General features: G+C 39.5%; 1 protein-coding gene across 1 annotated transcript in view; it reads left to right on the forward strand.

Moving 5' to 3' along the window:
• Positions 1-25,241, forward strand: part of ACSS3 (acyl-CoA synthetase short chain family member 3) — a 173,753-nt gene that overhangs the window by 33,788 nt on the left and 114,724 nt on the right. Inside the window, exons 3-4 of the mRNA XM_015094557.4 lie at positions 19,567-19,755; positions 22,701-22,835. Of these exons, the coding sequence (XP_014950043.2) occupies positions 19,567-19,755; positions 22,701-22,835 (324 nt within the window). The remainder of the gene's footprint in view (positions 1-19,566; positions 19,756-22,700; positions 22,836-25,241) is intronic.

Consider the following 25,241-nt stretch of genomic DNA (forward strand, 5'->3'; position numbering starts at 1 on the left):
ACAGTTCAAAAGCATCAATTCTTCAGCGCTCAGCCTTCTTCACAGTCCCACTCTCACATCCATACATGACCACAGGAAAAACCATAGCCTTGACTAGATGGACCTTTGTTGGCAAAGTAATGTCTCTGCTTTTCAATATGCTATCTAGGTTGGTCATAAGTTTCCTTCCAAGGAGTAAGCGTCTTTTAATTTCATGGCTGCAGTCACCATCTGCAGTGATTTTGGAGCCCCCACCCCCAAATGAAGTCTGACACTGTTTCCCCTGTTTCCCCATCTATTTCCCATGAAGTGATGGTACCAGATGCCATGATGTTAGTTTTCTGAATGTTGAGCTTTAAGCCAACTTTTTCACTCTCCTCTTTCACTTTCATCAAGAGGCTTTTAATTCCTCTTCACTTTCTGCCATAAGGGTGGTGTCATCTCCATATCTGAGGTTATTGATATTTATCCCGGCAATCTTGATTCCAGCTTGTGCTTCCTCTAGCCCACCGTTTCTCCTCTTAGTTTTTTTCAAATCACTGGTTAGATCAGTGAAGCTCAGTGAAATAAAAGTGTGTGTGAGTTTGTGTTGCATATGTACGTGTGTATTATATGTAGTCGTTATTATTTTTAGAAATTCCTAGTTTTAGTTTATCTTCTCTGCATCTATTTACATTTTAAATTTACTCCTACATGTGTTAAGTTTGTGTTTTTTTTTATATTCAGTTGTAAATTATTATGTGTGTATTCAGTAAACAAAAATATGACCCCCTAAAGGGCATTTGAGAAATTTTCATAAATATATGTATGCAGGGAAAATAAAGCCCAGTGTGTACTACATTTTCCTGATTTAATTCAAACTGAAAGTGTCTATTATCTTTACTAAAGGTAGCTTTTGAAATATAATTACGGCAGGAGCTGTAGTTATAAAGGCTGATAATTTAGAACAGAAAATTACTGTGAAATCAAGGGCTATATCCCATGAGAAGGCCTCCTTCCAACCTCTACCCCCTTTGGAAGCTTTCTTCAAAATGAGAATTTCATCTCAGAAACATGTCAGGGTAAGATTATCTCATATTTCTTTGCTTGCCACATCATCAGTATTTCCATAAGCAAACCCCTAAATCACAGAAACCAGAACACGCAGAAGTCCAGCCCCGCCAGAGTTTGCCTTATTGAGGAGAAGATATACAGCAGTGTGTATACTTAGTTTTCTTTTCTTAAACTTCCTAAATAAGTAATAAATACTTCAGTTGTCTTATAGTCTGCATCACTAAAAGTTATATCTCTGTAAGACAGATTATGTTTTCCATGGTTGGTAAATTGTGAACGAGGCTGTTATGAGATCGAATTTACAGTGGTTCATGTATTTTTCTAGCGTGCAGGTTTTTAAACTTCTAATGAAATGTGATATACATTTAGAGTAGTGTACAGGTCATAATTATAAACTTGTTAGATTTTCACAAACAGAACACACTCATGTCACCAGATCAGGAAATAGAGTATTCCCAGCTCCCAGAAGCACTTATTATGCCTCCTTTTAGTCATTTCTCTCTCTACACTCACATGATTGTTATCCAGACGTCTCAACACCATCTATGATGAGGTTGCCTTGCTTTCTTGAACTTTGTGGAAACAGAATAAATCAATATACTTTTTTTTTTTCAACTTTTTGTTTATGAGACTTCATTTCATTGCAAGAGACTGTAGTTGGGTCACTTGAGTAATGACTAGTTTGAGGCTGTTACAAATAATGCTGATATGAATATATTTGTGTGCAAAATTTGGTGACAATAGGTGTGCATTAATTTGGGGGACAAGCTTAGGAGGAAGATGGCAGTTTACAGGGCAGGCTCATGCTTGGCTTGCATAGATAAGGTCAAACAATTTTCAGTGGTTGTACCGACAACATTCCGAGTGGTGGTGGTAGGAGAATGCTAGTTGCCAAAACTTGATGTTGACCGTGCCAAGTCTTTTCAGTTTGGGCCTTTCAAGTAGCTGTGCAGTGATATTGCCTTCTGGCAATAAATAAATTTTAATATTTATGGTTTATTTGGCTGTGTTGGGTCTTAGTTGTGGTCTGCGTGAACTTCTTTGCATCATGCGGGATCTTTTGTTATGCTGCCCAGACTCAGTAGTTGCAGCACGTGGGCTCAGCAGTTGTGGTGCACGGGCCTAGTTGCTCCACAGCCTGTGGGATCTTAGTTCACAACCGGGGTTTGAACCCACATCCCCTGCATTGCAAGGCGGATTCTTAACACCGGACCCCTGGAGAAGTCTGGATTTAATTTCGTCATCCCTAGTGGCTAGTGCAGTTAACCCCTGGTCCTGTGCTTCTGGGCCGTTTATTGTTACACTTTTCTGAAGAGCCCAGGCAGGTCTTTTGTGCACTTGATTTTCTTTTGGATCATTACCACGTCAAGAAGTTTTGGTGAGAGATTTTCTCACAGTTGAAGAGAATAGCTTATCAATATCTGAAAACCTTAAGAATAAAAGATGAAGATCCTTTAGTGAAAATGATGATGAAATAGTTTTAGAAATCTAAAGATGAGGACATTGTCCCCTGTTTTAAAAATAATTAATGTGAAAGTCTATTCTTTACTAATCTTGACTAACCTTTTTTTTTTTGTTTTTTGAAGAAAGTTTGGAAGCAAATTCCTTACAGTAGAAGCAGGAAGCAGGATCCCCAGTGTTAAGGCTGTAAATGATCTACTGAAGATGATGCTGTGTTAGTACTTTCATGGATATTAAAAGGCTCTACTTACATTGATTTTTGAGTGGTCTGACTTCATCTAATTTTCCCAGAAACCTTGTTGTTTTTGTGAGCTAATTTGTGCAGTGCAAAGTTGTATAATGTGGTTTAGCAGAAACACTTATATTTCATTTGAAATTGAAGATGTTTATATATGTACTACTGATTTAAGCTTTTATCTAAATTATAACTGGAACTTTATTTGAGTAACTTTTCAGCTTAATGAAACTTAAGTTAGATTCTGAGAGTACTCTACAGAAAGAAAATAAGTATTAGATCAATCTAACAGATGATATAGAAGGGAATAAGTAAAATGAGAAAACAGCATTTTGGTATTTCCTGGCTTCTTTTTTCCCCATTGTTAGGGCCATGCATTCAACACTAGAAATGTCTAAAGATAATTTTTATATCAACCCAGAATAGCAACAAGATGGGCAACCCTTTTGAACTGTCTCAGCCAGGTTTTTAAAGAAATTATATTTCTCTAATTTTCTGAAATCAATTTTCTGTCTGCAGTGTAAACTCAATTTTTTTCCATTCCCCCTATGCCAGAAATCCTCACCATGCTTCGAAGTCCAGACCACTTTACTTGTACCTTTCTCTAAGCACTGGTTTCTTTTTGCTTTTTATTTTACTTAGCCAAGTACCTACACTATTGGTATACCTACTTATTTATTAATGTACCTCCTGACCGTAGTAAAAGCTTCTTGAGAATAAGGGTTATATTTTATTTATCAATTTATTTTATCTATAAAATGCTTTATCATTTATACTATATATATATAAATATATATATATTCCAATATATATATCATTGGAAGGACTGATGATGAAGCTGAAACTCCAATACTCTGGCCACTTGATGCAAAGAATTGACTCACTGGAAAAGACCCTGATGCTTGAAAGATTGAAGGACGAAGGAGAAGGGGATGACAGACGATGAGATGCTTGGATGGCATCACCGACTCGATGGACGTGAGTCTGAACAAGCTCCAGAAGTTGGTGATGGACAGAGAAGCTTGGAGTGCCACAGTCCATGGGGTTGCAAAGAGTCGGACATGACTGAGCCACTGAACTGAATTGATTCAATGTTTAATATAGGCCTCATAGCATAAGCTCATATTACATACTGAATGAATTCACGAATAGAATATTCAATAACTTTCATTAAATAGTAAGGAAAAATTTAACTATTGTCTAAGAGAAATAATCATTTCCAAAAATATCACTTGTCTCTTCCACACTGTAATTTTTTTTTTTATATTGGGAACTTTAAATTTTTTAATAGGGCAAAAGTCTTCTTTATTTTAATGCTTTGCTTGACTAAAAGTTTCTATCTGCATCTAAAAGCTCTGCTTAAAACATTTACCTAATTTGGTCATTTTGGAAATGCAGAAGTCTGGTCTCTAGTAGTTTTTATTCCTGCATTTGCTTAATGAATTTATTTTTATCATTCATTGGTAGGTTTTTGTTAGATGATTTGTCTTGTCTATAAGTCAGTTAAACTCTGACCTTTTTAAAAGTTAACTCAGTAAGATCAGTGGATGATCTGCTTTCCATTTATTACTTGGACTGGAATGATGATGGAGCCAAGTTTATTTATTTGTTCAAAACATTTTAGAATACCTAATATGTATTTGGCACTTCTATGGACACCATGCATTACAGTAGTGAATGGTACAGTCTTTGCCTATAGGAAAATTGCATTCTTTGGGGAGATAGGTTATGAATAAAAAGATAATACAAGTGACCTGGCCTCTCTTTCATATAGATTTGTCTGAGAAAACTGCTTATCACTGAAGAGATAACCCCAGTGACATAGACTCAGATAAAGGCTGGAAGAAACCATGTCAACATTTGGAGGAAATGATATCAGGCAAAAGGCTTCCCAGGTGGCAGTAGTGGTAAAGAACTTGCCTACCAGTGCAGGAGGCATGGATTTGATCCCTGAGTCAGCAAGATCCCCTGGAGGAGGACATGGCAACCCACTCCAGTGTTTTTGCCTAGAGAATCTCGTGGACAGAGGAGCCTGGTGGGCTGCGGTCCATAGGGTTGAACTGAACTGAGAGTGATTTAGCGGAGAAGGCAATGGCACCCCACTCCGGTACTCTTGCCTGGAAAATCCCACGGATGGAGGAACCTGATGGGCTGCAGTCCATGGGGTCGCTAACTGAGCGACTTCACTTTGACTTTTTACTTTCATGCACTGGAGAAGGAAATGGCAACCCACTCCAGTGTTCTTGCCTGGAGAATCCCAGGGACGGGGGAGCCTTGTGGGCTGCCGTTTATGGGGTCGCACAGACTTGGACACGACTGAAGTGCTTAGTAGCAGCAGAGTGACTTAGCACGTGCACAACAGATACCAGATTTTAATATATAGATAATTGTAACCTGACAATGTCATAATTGACATTTTGTTTGAACAGTAAATAATTCTTCAGGGAGACAAGTAATAGCTGAAAACAAAGTCCCATAGGTGGCACACAGGAGATGGAGAAGGAAGATGTCTCCTGTGAATGTATATTCAATTATATATTCAACACTTACTGTATGAGGCAGTGGGCTCAGAAGAATGAATGTTTCCTACTCTCAAGGAACTCTTAGCTTGCCTGGTGAGAAGAACACAAAAGCAACTGTGTGTAATGTAACAAAAACATTTGTAGCACAGAGGAAGAAGAGGCTAATCTGGCTCTAGTAGTTGAGAGGAGGCTTTGCTGTGAAAGTGAAGCATTTGTTGGATCATAAAAGAAAGAAATACGTGCCACCTGTCTTGGCTGTTGTAAATAGTGCTACAGTGAACATTGGGGTACATGTGTCTTTTTGAATTTTGGTTTTCTCAGGGTGTATGCCCAGTAGTGGGATTGCTGGGTCATATGGTAGTTTTATTTTTAGATTTTTAAGGAGCCTTCAATACTTGGAGGCAGTGTAAATAGCAACATTTTTTTCCTTTTCCCAGCTCTAAAGCTTGAGTCAGGGCTATGAGCTCAGCTAATTGGGCTGAAGTACCTGGTGGCAAAGGTTGAGCCTCTATGGTCTCAAAATTGGAGACTACTGCATATCTGAGGGTCCTTTGATCAAACATCCATAAATGGCTTCTCCCATTCAGGAGTTGTTTCACTTGCTGGATGGTAAAAATAGTCAGTCTGCCCCTGAGAGAGTTTTAAAGCATCTTCTATCAGAACTGCAGTATCTGCAAGATTTCAAAGGCAGGGAAAGATCTCTTTCCAATAAGGGAGTATAGGGCACTCAGGGACCACCAGAAACTGGTGGGAAAATATTTGTCCACCCCAGCAACAAAGAAGTGCTCAGGTGAATATTTTTCTAATTTATTTCCTGTAGCACCCAAAATAGTACAGGTTTGGGAGGAGAAGGCTCCAGAGTAGGAGGTCAGGACAGAGTAGGTAGCCCCTGTGTCAACCAAGAAATTCTCGGACCTACCTGCCACAGGCAGTTGCAGCCTTGGCTCCAGCCCTGTGATGGTTCTCTGTGCCAGGTGGGCTAGCTGGAGCGGCTGCTTCAGCCAAGGTCTTGTTGAACCATCGCGAGGGAAGTCTTGGCGCTTGACCTTGAGGCTCTTGGGTCGTGAGGGCACAGTGCCGCCCAGTGTCCCAACTGATGGCATTTGTAGCAAGCCGTTTTAGGAGACTTGTTTCAGTTTGGACACTCTTTGGCCCATTGTCCTGCCTGTCTACAGATTAGGCATCTGCCTCATGCCTTGTCCTTCAAGGCCTCGGGGTTTGCCATAGGGCTTCCCTGGAGGGTGGCCAGTGTCTGGGCATGCCTTATCTCTTTCCTTTTCTCCCATTCCTGGTCCTTGACCTCCCTCTCCTATTCTCTGTTACGAAAGGTATTGGACCATCTCATCTAAAGAGGCAGCATGGTCCTGCTGCTGTAGCTGTTGTAGCTTAATCCTGATGTCTGATGCACATTGGGACAGGAATTTGTCCTTTAAAATGACCTGTTCCTCATAAGAGTCCAAGTCCAGATTGGTAAACGTTTGGAGGGCCTCGGCAATGGGGTTCTCACTGGGCTCCTGAGTTATTGCTGAGACCTGGGCATAGCTGATTACTTTCTGCTGGGCTGCTTTCAGTCCTGCCTTTACACAGATCAGAAAATGATCACTTTCCCAGATGTGCCCAGGGCCATTATAATTCTAATTAGCATCTGAGGAGGGGACCACAGTTTGCCCTACTGGGCATTTATCGCTTGGCATGTGAAGTCCCATAGCAGACCTTCGGGCTTCCTTTAAGATCCTAGCATGCTCGGTGTCAGATAAAATTTGACTCAATATGACCATGATGTCCTTCCACATCAAGTCAAAGGCCAAGGTAATGTGTTGGAATGTATCTCTGTATTTGCCTGGGTCATCTGTGTAGCTGCCCAGGTCTTGTTTGATCTGTCTTAGTTCTAAGAGGGAGAAGGGCTTACAGACCCGGTTGGTCCAATTTCTGCTCCAGTTTCGACTAAGGGACATACTCGAGTTGGCTTTTGTGGAGGGGGTGCTCCCAGATATGGGGGCACGTTTGGATACAAGAAAGGAGCACCCGGTAACTTGGGGGCCACAAGTTCCTTCTCTTGGTTGTCTGTGCCTAACACCATTTGCCTAGTACGCCCACTTTTAGGGCATACAACAATCCCATGAGTTAAGACAGGTTCCTTCATGCCTCTTAGTTGGAAGAAAATTTGGACGCAGGGGCTCTCTGTGCACTTCCCTTGTCTCTTCCAGAATAAGTCCAGCTGCAGGATGGTTTTGAGTTTAAGCTGCCATCCTCAGGCCAGTGCTCCTTGTCCCCCAGGGGATACCGTGGCTATGCAGTGGCACAAAAGAATTTTAAGGAACTTCTCTTTAGAGATAGCATCTCCTTTGAATCTGCCTGCAATGCAGGAGACCCGGGTTCTATTCCTGGGTCAGGAAGATCCCCCGGAGAAGGAAATGGCAACCCACTTCACAGTATTCTTGCCTGGAAAATCCCGTGGACAGAGGAGCCTGATGGGCTACCATCCATGGGATCATGAGTCAGACACAACTTAGCGACTGAACCACCACCACCACCCTTAGAGACAGAGGATCAAACAGCTTCCAGTTATTAAGGATGCACCTCAAGGGCATCTGTCAGGAAGTAGATTGGTTATTTCCCCTCTGAAAGACAGTGATGACAGGGAGGAAAAGAAAAAACTAATAGGCCTCCTTCAATTTCCATGGGTGGACCTCCTTAGGGGTGAGTCTTTTTGAAGCTTCTCCTACCCAGTACTGTTGCAACATGAGAGCCAGGCATCCCCGGGTCAGGGTTCAGATCCCTAGGCAAACTGAGGCCTGACAGCCTCCTGGAGATCGAATCTCCGGGCAGGTCGAGGCATGTTGACCTCCTGGGACCCCTGGACTGGCAGCTCCCTGAGCAGGTTGAGGCATGACAACCTTTTGAGGACTGGATCCCTAGGCAGGTCGAGGGAGGTCGACCTCCTGGGATCCCCAGGCTGGAGCTGGGCATCCCCAAAGTCTCCATTGTGACTAGTACTGGGTAGAATTAAGGGGTTGTGATCTGGTGGCTCAGAGGTTAAAGCATCTGCCTGGAATGCGGGAGACCCGGGTTCGATCCCTGGGTTGGGAAGATCCCCTGGAGAAGGAAATGGCAACCCACTCCAGTACTCTTGCCTAGAGAATCCCATGGAGGGAGGAGCCTGGTAGGCTACAGTCCATGGGGTCGCAAAGAGTCAGACACGACTGAGCGACTTCACACAGACAGACAGACTTTATCCTGTTCTCCATAGTGGCTGTATCGATTTACATCCCAGCAACAGTGCAAGAGGGTTCTCTTTAATCCACATTCTCTCCAACAGAGAAAAATACTGTATATTAATGCATATATATGAAATCTAGAAAAACGGTTCTGATGAACCTGTTTTTAGGGCAGGAATGGGAACACAGATGGAGCGAAATCTGTGCCCCCCACACAGATGGCCTCCCTACAGGTGCCCCTGGTCTGCAGCAGATTTGGGCAAGAGTTGGACCTGACATGGTTAATAATGATGCTGTGCACTGTGAAGGCAAGAATGACTGTGTTTGCTGACCTAAGTGAGGCCAATGAGATGAATTAAATGGGATCCCAAATAGAAAGATGGTTGAAGAATAAGAGAGAGAGAGACAGTTACTCAAGTCAAGAAGGTACCGAGTAGAAGGAGGAAAAGTGTGCTCCTCCAGGTGGAAGTGCGAGGAATTGGTAACAGTTACTCTTCTGTGACTAGCTGCTGCACCTGTTGTATTGTCAGGCTTTAGCACAGCTGGAACTTCCCTGGTGGCTCAGACGGTAAAGCGTCTGTCTACAATGTGGGAGACCTGGGTTTGATCCCTGGATCGGGAAGATCCCCTGGAGAAGGAAATGGCAATCCACTCCAGTACTCTTGCCTGGAAAATCCCATGGACAGAGGAGCCAGGTAGGCTACAGTCCATGGGGTCGCAAAGAGTCAGACACGACTGAGTGACTTCACTTTCACTTTCAGGACAGCTGAGCGTGTCATCAGCTTTCAGTTTCTCAGCTTTAATAATAAATGTTTGAAGCTACAAAATTATTTGACAGAATTTTCAAAGCAAGTTGAGGATAAAGCTAATTAATATAATGGGAGACATTGATTGGCTTAAGTGATGCAAATAAAGATATGAGGATAGGATCATATTTCAAGTGTATGAAATGAAATAATTTGCAAGGCTTTTTGAAATCAATACAGCTCTACGCATGGGAAATGATGCTGTTAACTTTAGTTTAATTCATTTGACAGTTTTATACTCATGTTTTTGACATTTGTACTAGTTAAGCAAAATAAATGTTAATAAATCAATGCATGTTGCATTCAGTAGAGTTATTGTGAAGACTGGAGATTGTGGGGGAATTGATTGTTCATTTTTTCATGCTATACTTGATTGAAGAAAATTTCCTTTTCATTATAAAGCTAAGTTATGTTAACTTGATCGTATACAGTTTTTATGGGAAATTTTATCTATTTATGGGTATTTATGATGTATTCTTGGCGTTTGTGATGATCTGCATTGCTTTGTTTATTAGCTACTGTGCATGCATGCACGCTCAGTTGCATCTGACTCTTTGTGACCTCCTGAATTGTAGCCCACCTAGCTCCTCTGTCCATGGAATTTTCCAGGTAAGAATACTGGAGTGGGTTGCCATTTCCTTCTTCAGGGGATCTTCCTGATTCAGAGATTAAACCTGTGCCTCTGTGTCTCCTGCGTTAGCAGGCAGATTCTTTAACACTGAGCCACTGGGAAGCCCTTATTAGCTACTAGTGTGTGTATTATATTTGCGAATTTTTCATTTTTTAAAGATATGTGTGCCTCTTTTTGGTGAGTGATATTAATGCTATTGGGAACAGACCCAACTATTGCAATGATCTTGTGTCCTTGTACAACTCCTGGGATATTTAGCGACTTCTCTGTGAGCCATTTGTATATATTCATTGACTTCAAGATTGTATTGACCAATGAAATCATAAAGGTTAACAGGAACACAGGCAAATTCTGGGAAGTATGATTGGTGTACCCGGAGTAGTTGTCATGTTTATGAACTGCCTATAAAAATGCTGAGGGTGTTTGTTTAATTAAAGCTTTGATTAAATAATCAGTGTAGATCGCTCTAAATGATGCAGGGTTCCTGTTGACATCTCTTGCCATCTTTTGCTGCTTTTATATTTGTCTTTCTGTATGAGGAAAAAGATCAATGAAGCAATTTTTTTCCTCTTAAAAATGGAGACATACGAATACTTCATAAAGGAAAAGCATTCTTACATACTTTTTGTATTGACAAATTATTTTTTTAATGTGCAATTAAAACTAGGTTTTAATGTCTTTTCTTTATAGCTCAATAGATACATAAAGCCATCTATGATTTATAAGCCAGGATAAAAACAAATCTACAAAGTCAACCAAGCTAAGATTGACAAAATTAATTTCATAGAGTGAGTAATGTTGAGGTAGAACTGAACGTCTAACTGCAAGGTGCTTATGGTTGGAGTGCTGCGGCCCTGGGTCCTTTGAGTTTTGGCAACCTGTTCTCTGTGATGCCTCAGTTCTTCTTTCACGTGTGTGTGTGTGTGCGTGTTAGTTGATTAGTCATGTCTGACTCTTTGCAACCCCACAGACTGCAGCCCACCAGGCTCCCCATCCATGGGACTCTTCAGGCAAGAACACTGGAGTGGGCTGCCATTTCCTGCTCCAAAAGGAACTATAGAAAGAAAGAAAGTGAAGTCGCAGAGTAGTGCTTAAACTTTCATAAAGCCTTTTATTTTTAATTTTTTATTATAAAAAATCATTACATCACCTGGCTTTTACGTAATATGCATGAATTATAAAAAAATTACAAATAAATACAGTGAAATTGCATGAGTGCTTATAAATCCAGAATATGCTTCATATTATTAATTTTTTAAAAATTGTCATCAAAATCAAAATACCAGGTTTAAAAATTCTCATAGAGAATTCATGGATGACCATGAGAATGTCTCCATAGACCCCAGGTTGAGAAACACAGCAGTAAACAATTTATTAGACTGAGAAAAAGGAATATAGTTTTAATTCACTTAATGCTACTTAAAAAATATTTTCCATTGGTCTTTTAACATGGTGTTTATAGCAGTCACACTGTAATTTCTTTTTAAATATTAACTTTGTTTTATATTTTGCTTGTTTAGTACTATATACACAAATATGTAAGGCAGTGATTTTTTATCATGTCTTTATGTTCATTGAAGAATATAGCCTTATCCAGATGACTTACATGAATTTATATTTAATTGAATATTCTTTATTAATAGAGCATAGTAGATTCTATACCTTTTAAACATAATACATTTGGAAAAATGTGTACATTAACTACATTATACTGTAGTTTTTCTAGAATATCTTTGTAAAGATATGAGAGTACACCATTATGAAAAGTGACTTCTCTAATAGTCGAATTCTGTTTCATTGTAGTCCAGGTGGGTTATATTGTAAAAAATGTAATGAAACTTGCTTTAGGACTTGGAATATTTCCCTTAGAAATGCTCTAGAAAGCATACAGAAAGTAATCAACTTTGACTTGAGCTTTGGTTTAAAAATCCATTTGAGAAGTCTTTAACTGGAAAGTCTTTAATTGGAAATATTTCTCATGTGTCTCTGAATGGTGCTTTTCTGAGTGGTGCTTGGGTTCCAGGCTGGCTGCCAAACTGTTTAACACGCAATTTAGCTGGACATAATTTAGTGCATTAGCAGTGACAAATAATACTGTCAATATGCTTGCAATACTTGTAATTCAGGGATTAAGGGAGGAAAATAAAATGAATGAGGATTTATTGGAAATTTTGGTGCTAGAGAAAAAACACGTGCAATTAGAGAAGAGTGTAGAGATAGAGACCAATGAGTTGGTTCTGAGAAGTCTTTCTGGCAGTTTAAAGAGTTACAGAGGTGCATGTTATTGTGAAGAAGACAAGTGGAGGTGGTCTGTAAGAAGGAGGTTTGCCTAAGGTGGGATAAACTGAGAGGGTAAACAGTGGAGGGAAAGGGGGGCATGGTATGATGTCCCAGGGACAAAAGGAGGATGTTGTGAGGATCAGCGGGAAATGGATCCTGGAGGGGACCCTGGAGTTTGGCTTTTTGGTAGGTGGAAGGTGGGGAAAGGGTCAAGATCACATGTAAACTGGGGTTTATAACTTGCATAGTGTCTGTTTTAACCCTCTGGTAGATAATGCAACAAAACCACGTTTACACACAGTCTGCGTATTTAGACACAGTATCATTTTTTTTCTTGTTGTTGGACAAAGAATATGACTATTTAAAAAGCCGGCTGACTGAGAAGATAGCAGACAAATGTCTCAACGTTTTAATATCATAGTTTCAAATGGTTCTGTGTGTAGTCACCACCTGAGGGTTCTTCTGTTTTTCTCTCTCAGCTACCTGCTTAGACTCTTTAACAACACAGCCCTCTTGCTAATATCCTCACCTGTCTTACCTGTTGTTCCATCTCACCTGCATGATGGAAGTGCAGACCTTGATCAACCTAGTTCTTTGCCATCTCCATTTGTGTATCTTAATGTGTTGAATGCATGCTATGTGTGCTAAGTCACTTCAATTGTGTCTGACTCTGTGCAAACCCATGCACTGTAGCCCGCCAGGCTCCTCTGTCCATGGGATTCTCCAGGCAAGAATACTGAATTGGGTAGCCATTCCCTTCTGCAGAGAATCTTCCTGAGCCAGAGATTGAACCCACATCTCTTATGTCTCCTGCACTGGCAGGCAGGTTCTTTACCACTGGCGCCACCTGGGAAGCCCACCTCACTTGAAAACTGTTGAAGAAAAATGTCCTAACTGCAAATATATGTTTACTACAAATTCATCATCCCCAGTATCCATTGGGATTTCAGTGCTATATCTTTTTTCCTTTAGCATTTCTTTGATAAGTTTTGTCTTCTGCCCTCCAAAGCCTATTTTAAACCTTTGACTGTCCCATTTCCATGCCTCAAGCTGAACAGGGAACTTTGATTCAAGCCTGGCAAATAATTTTGTGGGTAAAATCATTTGCCAACCAGTTATTGGAACCCAAACCTGAACCCGTTCTTCCTTTCCTACCATAACTTCTTGCATCCTTCAGCCATCTTTCCCTATATGGTCTACACAAAGTATTTCTCAAATCATATCATTTATTTTTATCACCACTGTCACAGCCCTAGATCTTGCAAAAATAATTGCATTGTAAGGATAAGGAAAGTGCCTACTTCTACAGAGATCTTAACCTGAATATAAATCTAACTTAACAAAACTTAGCAAGGTTCTAAAAGATACATGGTACTGAATCTCTATATCTTTCCAAGTCATCTCACAACATTCTTCACCCTGAATTCTTGCTCTGTCTATTCTGAACTGCTTTACTTTCTCAGACAAATGCCTAATCAAAATAGCAAATTTCCTGAGGATTAGGAATTTTGGCAGAAACTATCAAGTGAGTGAAAGCAGGAGGAAGTCGTTATTATTCAACCATTAATGCCCTGAGTGAAAAGATGTTAAAATGGTAAAAAGCAATCCTTAATTATTCTTTTCTATATAGTTTCTTTCCTTTTAATTATACATACAGTAGTCACCACATGAGTAAGTGATAGGCGTCAATTACATTTTCTATTCTTTTAGACCTTGGACTTCTCCTTGATGGAGGATCATTTGCTCTGTCAACAATGGCCTGACTGAAATAGAAGTACTATTTAAAAATGAACAAGATGTCCTTTTTAAGATGTGATAAATTTTGATGATCTACTTGTAAATCACAGCATATCAACATTAAAGAGACAGAGAACATATTCCTTATCAAGTCTCTGAGCAACATGCGTAGATAAGGGTAGGATTGAACTAATTTTCTGTGAAATACAGTCTGAAAATCACATTAGTCTTGAAAGCACACAGATTATTGAAATTGTGGTTATTTTGAGCCTAAACTAAATAGATTAAACAATTCTGCATTTCATTCTGCTTGCAAATACACAGCCTTAAAATGACCAAATATTGATTGAAACCCACTTGTGAAGAAAGTTTGGAATGAGAAAAATGATTACTCTCAGGAATGATATTTATTCCTTCATATGGGGAAAACTATTTGAGAAGAAATGTGTTAGTATATATTTTCTAGTTCATTATAAGATACTACTTTATATTCTTTTCTAAAACTCAATAGAATTCCATTTTAAAATATGAATACATATTCTTTGTTTTAGATAGTACATTTTACCTTGAATATAAATGGTATAGTTTTATCTTTTGCAGAAAGGTTGATTTCTTTTAATTAACATCACATCACCTCTACTTTATTGAAAGGCATAGCTCACAATTGATGGACTTAATATAGCATCATATTTAAAAGAGAATTATCTCAATGTCATGTCTAATAAGGAGTCACTGTCTTAAAAGTTGCTTTTGTAGAAACTTCTTATGTTAGATGAAAATATTTGCATTCCTGATAGGTTCCTTGCAAGTAGTGTTAGTATTATTTCATATCTTAAGCAGTTTTGATACAATTTATTCTTTTCACAGATACTTATTTACCTGGATGCCTGATTGCTGCATGCCCAAAGGAAGAAACAATTCATTAGAGATAAATTTTTACTTTCTTGGTGGCTCTCTATGTATGCACAAGTAAAGAAAAATAAAAAACTTGTCTGTATGATGTGTACAAAATATGTGATTAATTATATGTTTAAAAGTAAAATACAGGTACTTTAGGTACTTAACTCTTTCTATGGAAAATTAAATATAGTCATATCCAACTTCAGTAAACTGTTTCCTCAGATATTATAATTACTATTTTTTTGGTAAAGAGCTCCTTTTTTGATAGTGATTTTGCTTATTCATTTTGGTTGTGCGTGGTCTTTGTTCGTGCGTGGGCTTTTCTCTAGCTGGGACTTCTCCTGAGTTGTGGTCCATAGGCTTCCCTTGCAGAGCACAGGCTCGGGGCACAGGGGCTGCAGCAGTTGCGTTCCCCGGCCTCTAGAGCGCAGAATCGGCAGTCGCGGCCCCCGGGCTTTCGAGCGCAGAATCAGCAGTTGAGGTGCATGGGCTTAGTTGCTCTGCAGCATGTTGGATCTTCCCAGATCAGGTCAAACCCATGTCTCCTGTATTGGCAGGCAGATTCTTTACCACTGAGCCACCAGAGAAGCCCTATAATTGATTTTTAAGCTACTTACAGTTTCTGATATGATTCAAGCAGGGTTTGCAGAGTAACATCATTGCTGTTTAGAAATATGCTTTCTCTTTTCTTCTCTTTCATATACTTTTCTTTGGCATGGCCCTAAGGTTGCCTCTGATTGTTATCTTCTTGCTATAATTAGGGCAACAATGCTCTCTTTGTGTTACAAACAATTATTTTCCTTAGATGGACACACTGGCGGTTTGTGAAGCAAGTACTGATTTACTCTATGGAAGATAATCTTTGATCAGTTTTGACTAATGTTTATATTTGTGTTGTGGGAATATTTTTTAATGAAACATTCTCAAATGCTTTCATATTAATCCCATTTTTTATGAGCTAATATTTTATTTTTCATGAGTGTATTTATTAGAAGTCTTGAAACCTATTTCCCCATTCATTTTCAAATTTATAAAAATTAATTATATTTATTTTATAATTTACAAGTAACGGTGGGAAATTTTGCTGGAGTAACATTTAGTCCCCCAAAGTACTAAAAAAGGTATTTTCTTTATTGATCATATAAAATGTGTGTCTTCCTAGCAACTCAAGTGTGGTTAGTATAGCATCTAAACATTAAGGAGTAGCTGCCTGGAGGGAGGTTAACAAGGCCAAATGTGCACCATCTAGTGGTAACACAGACGTAGTGCAGCTTAATTTAACTGAAGGTAGTCTTCCAGGGCCGTGGTTACAACTCAGATGCCTGTAGTATATATGGGAGAAATGGGAGAAAAATCAGTTATCCATCAGTTATCACATCTCTGTGGGCTTCCCTGGTGACCCAGTGGTAAAGAATCCGCCTGCCGCTGCAGGATACGTGGGTTCAGTTCCTAGGTTGGGGAAGATCCCCTGGAGAAGGAACTGACAACCACTCCAGTATTCTTGCCTGGGAAATCCCGTGGACGGAGGAGCCTGGCAGACTACAGTGCCCCGGGGGTCACAAAACGCCTTAGTGACTAAGCAACAACAAAACTCACATCTCTTTAATTATGGAGCTGTGGTGTAAGCACATGACAGAATAAACAGGATGCCGGGGAATATATTTTAAACTGAGAAGGAAAGAACAATGCAAGCTCTGTTATGAACAGCGCTAGGGAATGGCGAGTTCATGGCAAACCCAGCAGCTGATCTTTGTGTTCAGTTGATTGTTGTCATTCAAGAACACAGAGGCACTGTGACTAGACCTTCCAATTTTTTAAGAGAACCTGGAAATCTGAATTTGCGTATGAAATCTTCTGATTTTAATATGTTGGCTCTTTGTCTTTTTTAGGTGTGACATGACCTCACCTTAAATACATCTTGGGGCTACATTTAGCCATTGTGAGATCTTGTCTTTCTTTTCTTTTCTTTTTTTTAAAGAGCTGACTTTATTGACTTTCATTTCTTTAAGAGGACAGAAAAATTTTAGACATCTTCCAGCAATGTTGTGAAGTGAGACTGGATTTTAAAGTTACTGAATCACTGCTGGATTGGGTTTTGGTTGAAAATTCTTTTTATTCAACACTATTTAAGATGCCAAGGCTATAGCGGTGAATAGGACAAACTCTTCTCACTGGTCTCTCCCAGTGCTGCACCTTAAAGGGAACACCCAGTAATACAATCCCAGAGTGTGGCCACTTGCTGCAGGATTTACAGTGAGATGTTTGGATATAACTTTTCAGTGTTATCTTGGTTCTTGAACTCCATTAGGAATTTAAGTTCATGGTTGATGTTACTTTGATTTATTTTTCTTATAACTTCCTACTGGGCGACTTGGGGTTCTTAAAAAATAGCACTAAATTAGAGTTTGCAATACAGGGCAGGACGAAACACTGAGATAGTTGTTTGTTACTTTCTGTATTTCCCCAGAGCCCTTAACCTTGACCATATCTTTTGCCATCTGCACAGAGGAAGTGAATAGAGAGAAAAAGGAAGAATGATCAGGATTCTGAATCCTTTGAACTTGTTCAAACAGTAGGAGAGGCAGAGTGAAATGAAAGGAGCCACTAATAGCGGTATGGCCTAGCTCCTTCTCCTAGGCTGCCTCTGTTCCCTCTTTTAAACGTCACATTTAAAGGCAAGCATAGTCCTTCCATTTGCTCAACGGATCCCTACCACCCCTTAAGTTCTCTGACCTGATATGTGACTACTTTCTCATTTGTTCTTTCTGCTCCACAATCACATCACATGTGATCCCTTTTACACCACCATGCTGGTGTCCTGTCTGCCTGAAATAGTATACTCACAGACAGCCACTTATTCTTGACCTCCTACATGTCGTTGCTCAAGTGTTGCTTTCTTATGTCTGTCCTGACTGTCCCATTGAGAATTATATCCCCTGTGTCCCAATCCCCTCTGCTTTGCTCTACTCCCCCCATCAAATAGCACTCGGTACCTTTTAACGTAATATATGATTATTATGTTTATTTCATGTCCTCTGTTAAAACAAACATAAGTGCTCTGGGGGGTAGAGATCTTTGTCTTGCTTGTTTACTGATGTGTCAGAAAACAATGTGTGTGATGTATGGAAACTCAATATATATTTTTTAGGTGAAAGAATGTTGAAGTTCTTGTTCACTTAAATCTGTGAGTACTTCCTACAGTCTGCTGCAATGGAAAGCTTTCTTGCAACAAACTATATCATGTGTTGGCTTATGATCCAGTTTGTCTTTGGACTTGGACTTGTGTGTGTGCTCCATCCTGTCCAACTCTTTGCGACCTCATGGACTTTGGCCTGCCAGCCACCTCTGTCCATGGAATTTTCCGAGCAAGAATACAGGACTGGGTTGCCATTTTCTTCTCCAGGGGATCTTCCCTACCCGGAGATCGAACCTGTGTCTCTTTGTGTCTCCTGCATTGGCACATGGGCTCTCTACCAGCTGAGCCACCAGGAAAAACCCGTTTTTGTCTTTATTACTAGAAATGCATGTTAAGATGAAAGAAATATTTGTTTGTTTGGTGCCTAAATGCATGTTAGAAGTAAAAAAAAGTTTGAATGTATGCTGTTAACATAGAGGGCAGTCACTTTGTATAGCTAACTAGTATTAAAAACTGCAAAAAAAAAAAACAACAAAGAACTTGGTTTTAGGGCAACAGAAAGAACCAAGAATATGAGGTCAAAAGGCCTGTAATGGATCCTGGTTACACCTAAGGTTAGCTGTTTATTATTTCTGAGCATCAGTTACCTTTTCTTTAAAATAGGCATAATAATAATAATAGAATCTGTCTTATTTACCTTATAAATGCTTGATGATGTTTTCCCTGTTAATCCATGCTTGTTTCCTTCAACAATTAACCCAACATATATCTGAATTTGAGACTCATTTATTTGTCTGTTCACTTGACAGATCACCCTTTAACATACAAGCTCCACAGGGAAAAGCCTGCGTCTTTGTTTTTTTGGTATTGTTTTCCCAACCTTAAACGCAATACCATATGATAGTTGTTCGGTAAAAATACTGTTGAATGAATAATTAAGCAAATTTAAGCCATGAAATTCACATGGCATAATAATAGTAAATCGGCTTGCAGTCAAGTGGAGAATCCCAGGGACGGGGAGCCTGGTGGGCTGCCATCTATGGGGTCGCACAGAGTCGGACACGACTGAAGCGACTTAGCAGCAACAGCAGCAGTCAAGTGAAGAGAAGTGAAATTTGCTCAGTCGTGTCCGACTCTGTGACCCCATGGACTATACAGTCCATGGAATTCTCTAGGCCAGAATACTGGAATGGGTAGCTTTCGCCTTCTCCAGGGGATCATCCCAACCCAGGGATCGAACCCAGGTCTCCTGCATTGCAGGCAGATTCTTTACCAGCTGAGCCACAAGAGAAGCCCAAGAATACTGGAGTGGGTAGCCTATCCCTTCTCCAGTGGATCTTCCTGACCCAGGAATTGAACCGGGGTCTTCTGCATGGCAGGCGGATTCTTTACCAGCTGAGCTATCAGGAAAGCCCTGTAGTCTATTACAATAGTCCAAATGTCTGTTGTTATTGTCACCATCTAAACACTCATCATCATCAATATGTACTACTCAGGCTTCTATAATCCACGACCAATGGGGTGAGTGTCTCCTAGGGTTGCTCCTATAACTTACGAGTTCAGGGAATTAATACAGAGAACACTGCTGATCTGATGATGTTGTTACAGGTCTCTAAGCTGGCTGGTGTTTTGGTCAAGCATGGTGTCAAGAAGGGTGACACCGTGGTTATCTACATGCCCATGATCCCGCAGGCGATGTACGCCATGCTGGCGTGTGCCAGGATAGGAGCCATCCACAGTCTCATATTTGGGGGATTTGCATCCAAAGAGCTAAGCACTCGCATTGATCATGCAAAGGTAAGTGCTTTGTTTGGATAAATCAAGCAATAACCACATATAGTACAGCTGTGTTCATCTGCAAGTGAACCACGCAAGAGCGACAGTATTTACTGCTGCTCCTGCTGCTGCTAAGTCGCTTCAGTCGTGTCTGACACTGTGCGACCCCATAGACGGCAGCTCACCAGGCTCCCCCGTCCCTGGGATTCTCCAGGCAAGAACACTGGAGTGGGTTGCCATTTCCTTCTCCAGTGCATGAAACTGAAAAGTGAAAGTGAAGTCACTCAGTCGTTTCTGACTCTTAGCGACCACATGGACTGCAGCCTACCAGGCTCCTCTGCCCATGGGATTTTCCAGGCAAGAGTACTGGAGTGGGGTGCCATTGCCTTCTCCAAGTGTTTGCTAGATCCTCTTATCAAATGAGATAAAGTTGACTTTTTACTTGGCATACACTATTAACCAAAATTTTATTTTTGAGTCCATCCTATGTGAAAGATATCATTCTAAATACTGTGAAGAGTATGACATATAAGGTGCAAGTCTTTCAAGTTAACTTGCCATTTACATTTGGATATATAATACATTTAAGAAAAAGAATAACTAATAAGCTCATTCAGCATTATTTATTAAGCTTCCACTCTGTGTCTGGTACTCTCCTTGGAACTGGTTAATAAATGATACTTATCACATGGATGGGACACATGACTAGTTTTACAACCTATATATTTCCACGAATATAGCATAGTGGTTAAGAGGGAGTGTCAGGGACGGTGGAAGTTATACATTTAGATGGGGTACTGACATCGCAAACTTGAAAGGCTGTTGTGAAATATCATTGAGATATTGAATTTAAAACACTTAACATGTTGTCTGGCATATAGTACCCATTAAAAAAAGATGTGCTGTTATTATTCTACGAATTTAGAGCAGGGATTAGCAAACTTTTTTCTGTAAGTTACGGGTTAGTAAGTATTTTAGGCATTGTGGATCACATGTGAGCTTCTGTTGAAACTATGGAGCTGTGTTGCTGTAGCACTTAAGCACCTCAGAAGTGAAGAGCATGCAGTGTCCCAACAACACTTTACAGAATGTAATTTGGGCAGGACTGGGCTCTGACTCACGGTTTTCAGACCCCTAATTTAGAGACAGGAATGATTTCTCTTAGTTGGGTTGGCTGAAGAAGGCTTCCTGAAAGAGGTGAGATTTGAGTTACATAATATCTTGGTTATGATTCAGCTAGCTGAAAAGAATGATGTAGTCGGATCCAAAAGGTGAGAAAAAGAATTAGAGGCTAGCACTAGAGTCAGGAAAGGGTACAATCCTTTTGAAGGACAGCAAATAGATCACTGTGGACAGAGGAGCCTGGCAGGTAGGTTACAGATCATGGGATCAAAAGAGTCAGACACAGCTGAGCAACTAACACATGAGATACATTGTTTTTTATAAAAAGCTTTTATATGACATGGGGAAAAAACATATATACACACACACATGTAATAAGAATTTATAAAACTTATGCTGCATCACTGGCATTTTTCATTCATAACAACACACACACACACACAGACACAGACACAGACACACACACGTCTGACCTTTAAAAATATAATAAAAGGATACCTGATTTACTTTTTCATTTCTTTCCTTTTTTTTTTTTTTTTTGCTTTTAAAAGGCAGCTTGAAATAGTGGAAAGAGGAACGTTTTGAAAGCAATCAGAACTGGCCCTCTTTCTGATTCCACCACGTATAAGCTGGGGCTCACTATGCCACTGGCACTGGGCCTCAGTTCCGCGAATACTGAATGATATTGAAAACTAGAAAGTGCTATATATGCATGTATTTGGCACAATATAAACCTTCCCTAGAGGAAACATATTGTAACCAGAAATCAAAATTCAGGAATGGATGCACCTTCTGGGATTGATTTTTCTGTCTCCTGAATAATTTATCTGTCTCCTTTGCTTTGGATTTCTCTGTGAAGAAGCAGTGTACTTAAAAGAACAAAGGCATGTTTGTTTTGTAAATTACTGAGAATTTTGGTTCCATGCCACAAGTATTTTGTTGAGAGCTTATGTTATGACAAACGTTGTACCAGGCATAGGGGACAGGAAGGTACTGGGGCCCAGATTTGTCCGTGGAGAGCTCCCTGTGCAGAGATGGGGACGAAGGAGCACCTTGACGCTACATGGATATCTGAGGCCTGCTCAGAATCTACCAAGGAGGGAAGACTCACCTTGAATTTTACGGCTACACCTGCGCATATCTTGAAGAATGACTAGCCAATTGTCGGGCAGAGAGAATGCCAAGTGTGTGTTAATGACAAGAGCAGACTCAGACTCTGTGGGACTTGAAACTTAAATTGTTTGAGGGCCCTTTTAAGAAACACATGACAAATTTATAATAAAATATCATGAAAATGAGTATGCATTTGAAATGAGAAAGAAGCATAAAAAGTATTAGAGATTCCAGTCTCTTCCTTCTGAGGTCACTTCAGGTGTGTAAGCAGAGACGCTTACATGAAAAATCTTGGAAATGCTTATTGATAGCAGTCAGGCTGGATCTCTCCCCTCTGAGAAATGCTACAACTTCAGTAACGACCAGCTGTTATGTGGGCGTATGCAAGTGAGGGGACTCTAGGCTTCCATTTCACTGGTTCATGGCAAATTTACATCTACCTGGCTTAATGAATTTTTTGGAAAGTATTTTTTTAACAGCTCCTATTTGTTGGCCAAAAGCATCATTGAATGTGGAATTCTGAACAGGTAAGTGAGATTTATGTGGAAGTGGTTAGGGCTATAACGTTTGAAAGTAGTTAAATAGTTTCTTGGTTTTCAGGCCATTTATTTAAGAGAGAACAGAATCAAACATTTCTTTAGAAGTGTTAAATTGCCAGCCTGTACCTGAAATACTGTGGTTGCCTTAACTAGGATGGCTCAGCTTTGTCATTTGTTTGTTTTCCGCTGTAGCCCAAGCTGGTTATTACAGCATCATTTGGCATTGAACCCGGAAGGAAGGTAGAATACATACCGCTTGTAGAAGAAGCGCTGAGAATAGGACAACACAAGCCAGATAAAGTTCTCATCTATCATCGTCCAAATACGGTAATCTGAATATTGAATTTTGTTCTTGCTTATGGTGGTGTGCTAAGGATGATTCTTGTTGACTATTTGACAGGAGCACTTGATTTGTAAACTCTTAAATATCCTTTAAGAATGTCACTATTTGGGCAATGATATTTTCTGTCTTTATAAAAAAACTAAAAACAAAAAGATTGAAACATAGAAATATCTGTAACATTGATGAATTGGATCCAATGAATATTCTATTGTGGTATCCTTTATTAATTTATACTATAACTTTAATAATAGTACAGTTGACCCAAAGCAGGGTTTAAGGATGTGAGCCCCCGGACAGTTGAAAATCTGCTTATAACTTTTGACTCTCCCATGAATTTAACTAATAGCCTGTTGTTGAAAGTAGGCTAGAGAAAAGAACTGTATTTATCTGAATCGTATTTATCCATATTGTAAGTTTATGTCTGTTTATAAGATGAATTGTCTATCAGTACACGAAACACCGTAGATGTACTATATATTACAGCACTAGACATCAAAAATGAAAAGATAATGTGAAAAAGAAATTCATATTTAGTTACAGATATAGTGATTTATGCATTCATAGCAAAGAACCAACAATACAATTGCTTCATGATAGCCTGGCCTGTACACTAATGAATGAAATATACAGTTTTTATGGCGTATGGCATGACCTTATAGTCATATTCATACTAAAATTTTGGAAACATTGTTAAATTAAAAAAAAAATCACTTCCCTGTGTTGATAGGCTGATACCCAGTTTCTCTAAGTACCAGAGAAAGAGGTATACTGTACAGTAATGTAATTGCAAGTTAGGAAACAGTAGGAAAACTAATTTTATATTAAATATCACTTACTTTATGACTATATAAAGACAAACTAGTATCTCCACATATGTATTCATGACATAACTGTTTCTTAACTTTTTTAATATTTCTAAGTAGTATGGTTCATCTGAGAGTTTTTCAAATTGCTATAAATCTTCAAAAAATTTTCCAACATATTTACTGAAAAAAATCTACATGTGAGTGGACCCTTGCTCTTCAAACCTGTATTGTTCAAGGTTCAACTGTATTAGAAACATTTACTGACAGCTTACTGTATAATTTTTAAGACACTTCATTCATGGATAATTTTTAAAAAACTTCCTGATAACTTTATGAGCTTGGCATTATTCCTGTTTTAAGGAAGAGAAGTCCAGGAAAAAGAGATAAAGTAACTTGTCCAGCTGGCATCAGGGTCATGATCTGAATGCGTGTATTCTGACAGTATGCTTAATCTCTCAGCTACCTAGTCCTGTGGTGAGGTGTGATTAATTTCTTTCTAAAATGTCTTTTAAAAACGTTAGAAAAAGTAATCCGTCTGGAAATAAAAACTATGTTCAGGAAAACAAAATATGAATATTCTAAACAGATAAATTATCTGTGATCCATGAAGGAAGAAGAAAAAGCAGTATAATACATAAATGACTGTACTTTACAATGCTTTTTCCTAGTAAATTTGCCCAAATAATCAGCTTATTTCTACATTCCAAGCTAGGTCTCCAGCTATTTATAGTTAGACTGACCTGGGTTTCTAGCAGATTAAAATTTTTTACAGAAGGAAAATTGCAAGTGTGCAAAGAATCATGCATAATTTGCAGAACTCTTGAGAGATTATCTGTGAAAAATGCTTCAATGACAAGATGTAAGAACAGAGAGCATTAGAGCTCTCTCACTTTGATTGCCACCTAGAAGTCCCATCACCACATTACATTCCAGTGTAGTTTGAGTAGTCTGTGCTTCCTCAGGAAAGGCTGCACTCAGTGATTTTAATATTTTCAATGTCTTGAAGGAGAATTTTAAATTTCTTTCAGATGACTTCCAGCATGTTTTTAAGAAAGACTTGTTGCTGTTGAGTCAGGGAGTGTAAAGTCAGTAATACAGAAGGCTTTGAGTAAGAGAAGGTTAGGGGAGGGGTAGGAACATCATAACGTAAGTGTCAATGTGTGTATGCTATTCACACGTGTATGAATTCCTGCAGAATTTACAAAGAACTTAAGGCTAGGCCCAAAGTACTTTTGGACATTCTTTATTCGGTTCTTACATTCTTGTAAACCAGTAAGTGAAGTGAACTTACTCAGTCGTGTCCAACCTTTTGCGACCCTGTGGACTGCAGCCCGCCAGGCTCCTCTCCATGGGATTCTCCAGGCAAGAATACTAGAGTGGGGTGCCATTTCCTTCTCCAGGGGACCTTCCCAACCCAGGGATTGAACCCAAGTCTCCCGCATGGCAGGCAGATGGTTTATCCTCTGAGCCACCGTAAACCAGTAAAGTAGATGTGATTACTGGCCCAATTTTACAGATGAAAAAACTGAGTCATGGACAGGTCACACCACAAAGTCACAGCCAATAAGTGGTAGAGCCAAGATT

The sequence above is a fragment of the Ovis aries genome, chromosome 3 (genome assembly GCF_016772045.2).
Source record: "Ovis aries strain OAR_USU_Benz2616 breed Rambouillet chromosome 3, ARS-UI_Ramb_v3.0, whole genome shotgun sequence".
In the NCBI taxonomy this organism is placed as follows: domain Eukaryota; kingdom Metazoa; phylum Chordata; class Mammalia; order Artiodactyla; family Bovidae; genus Ovis; species Ovis aries.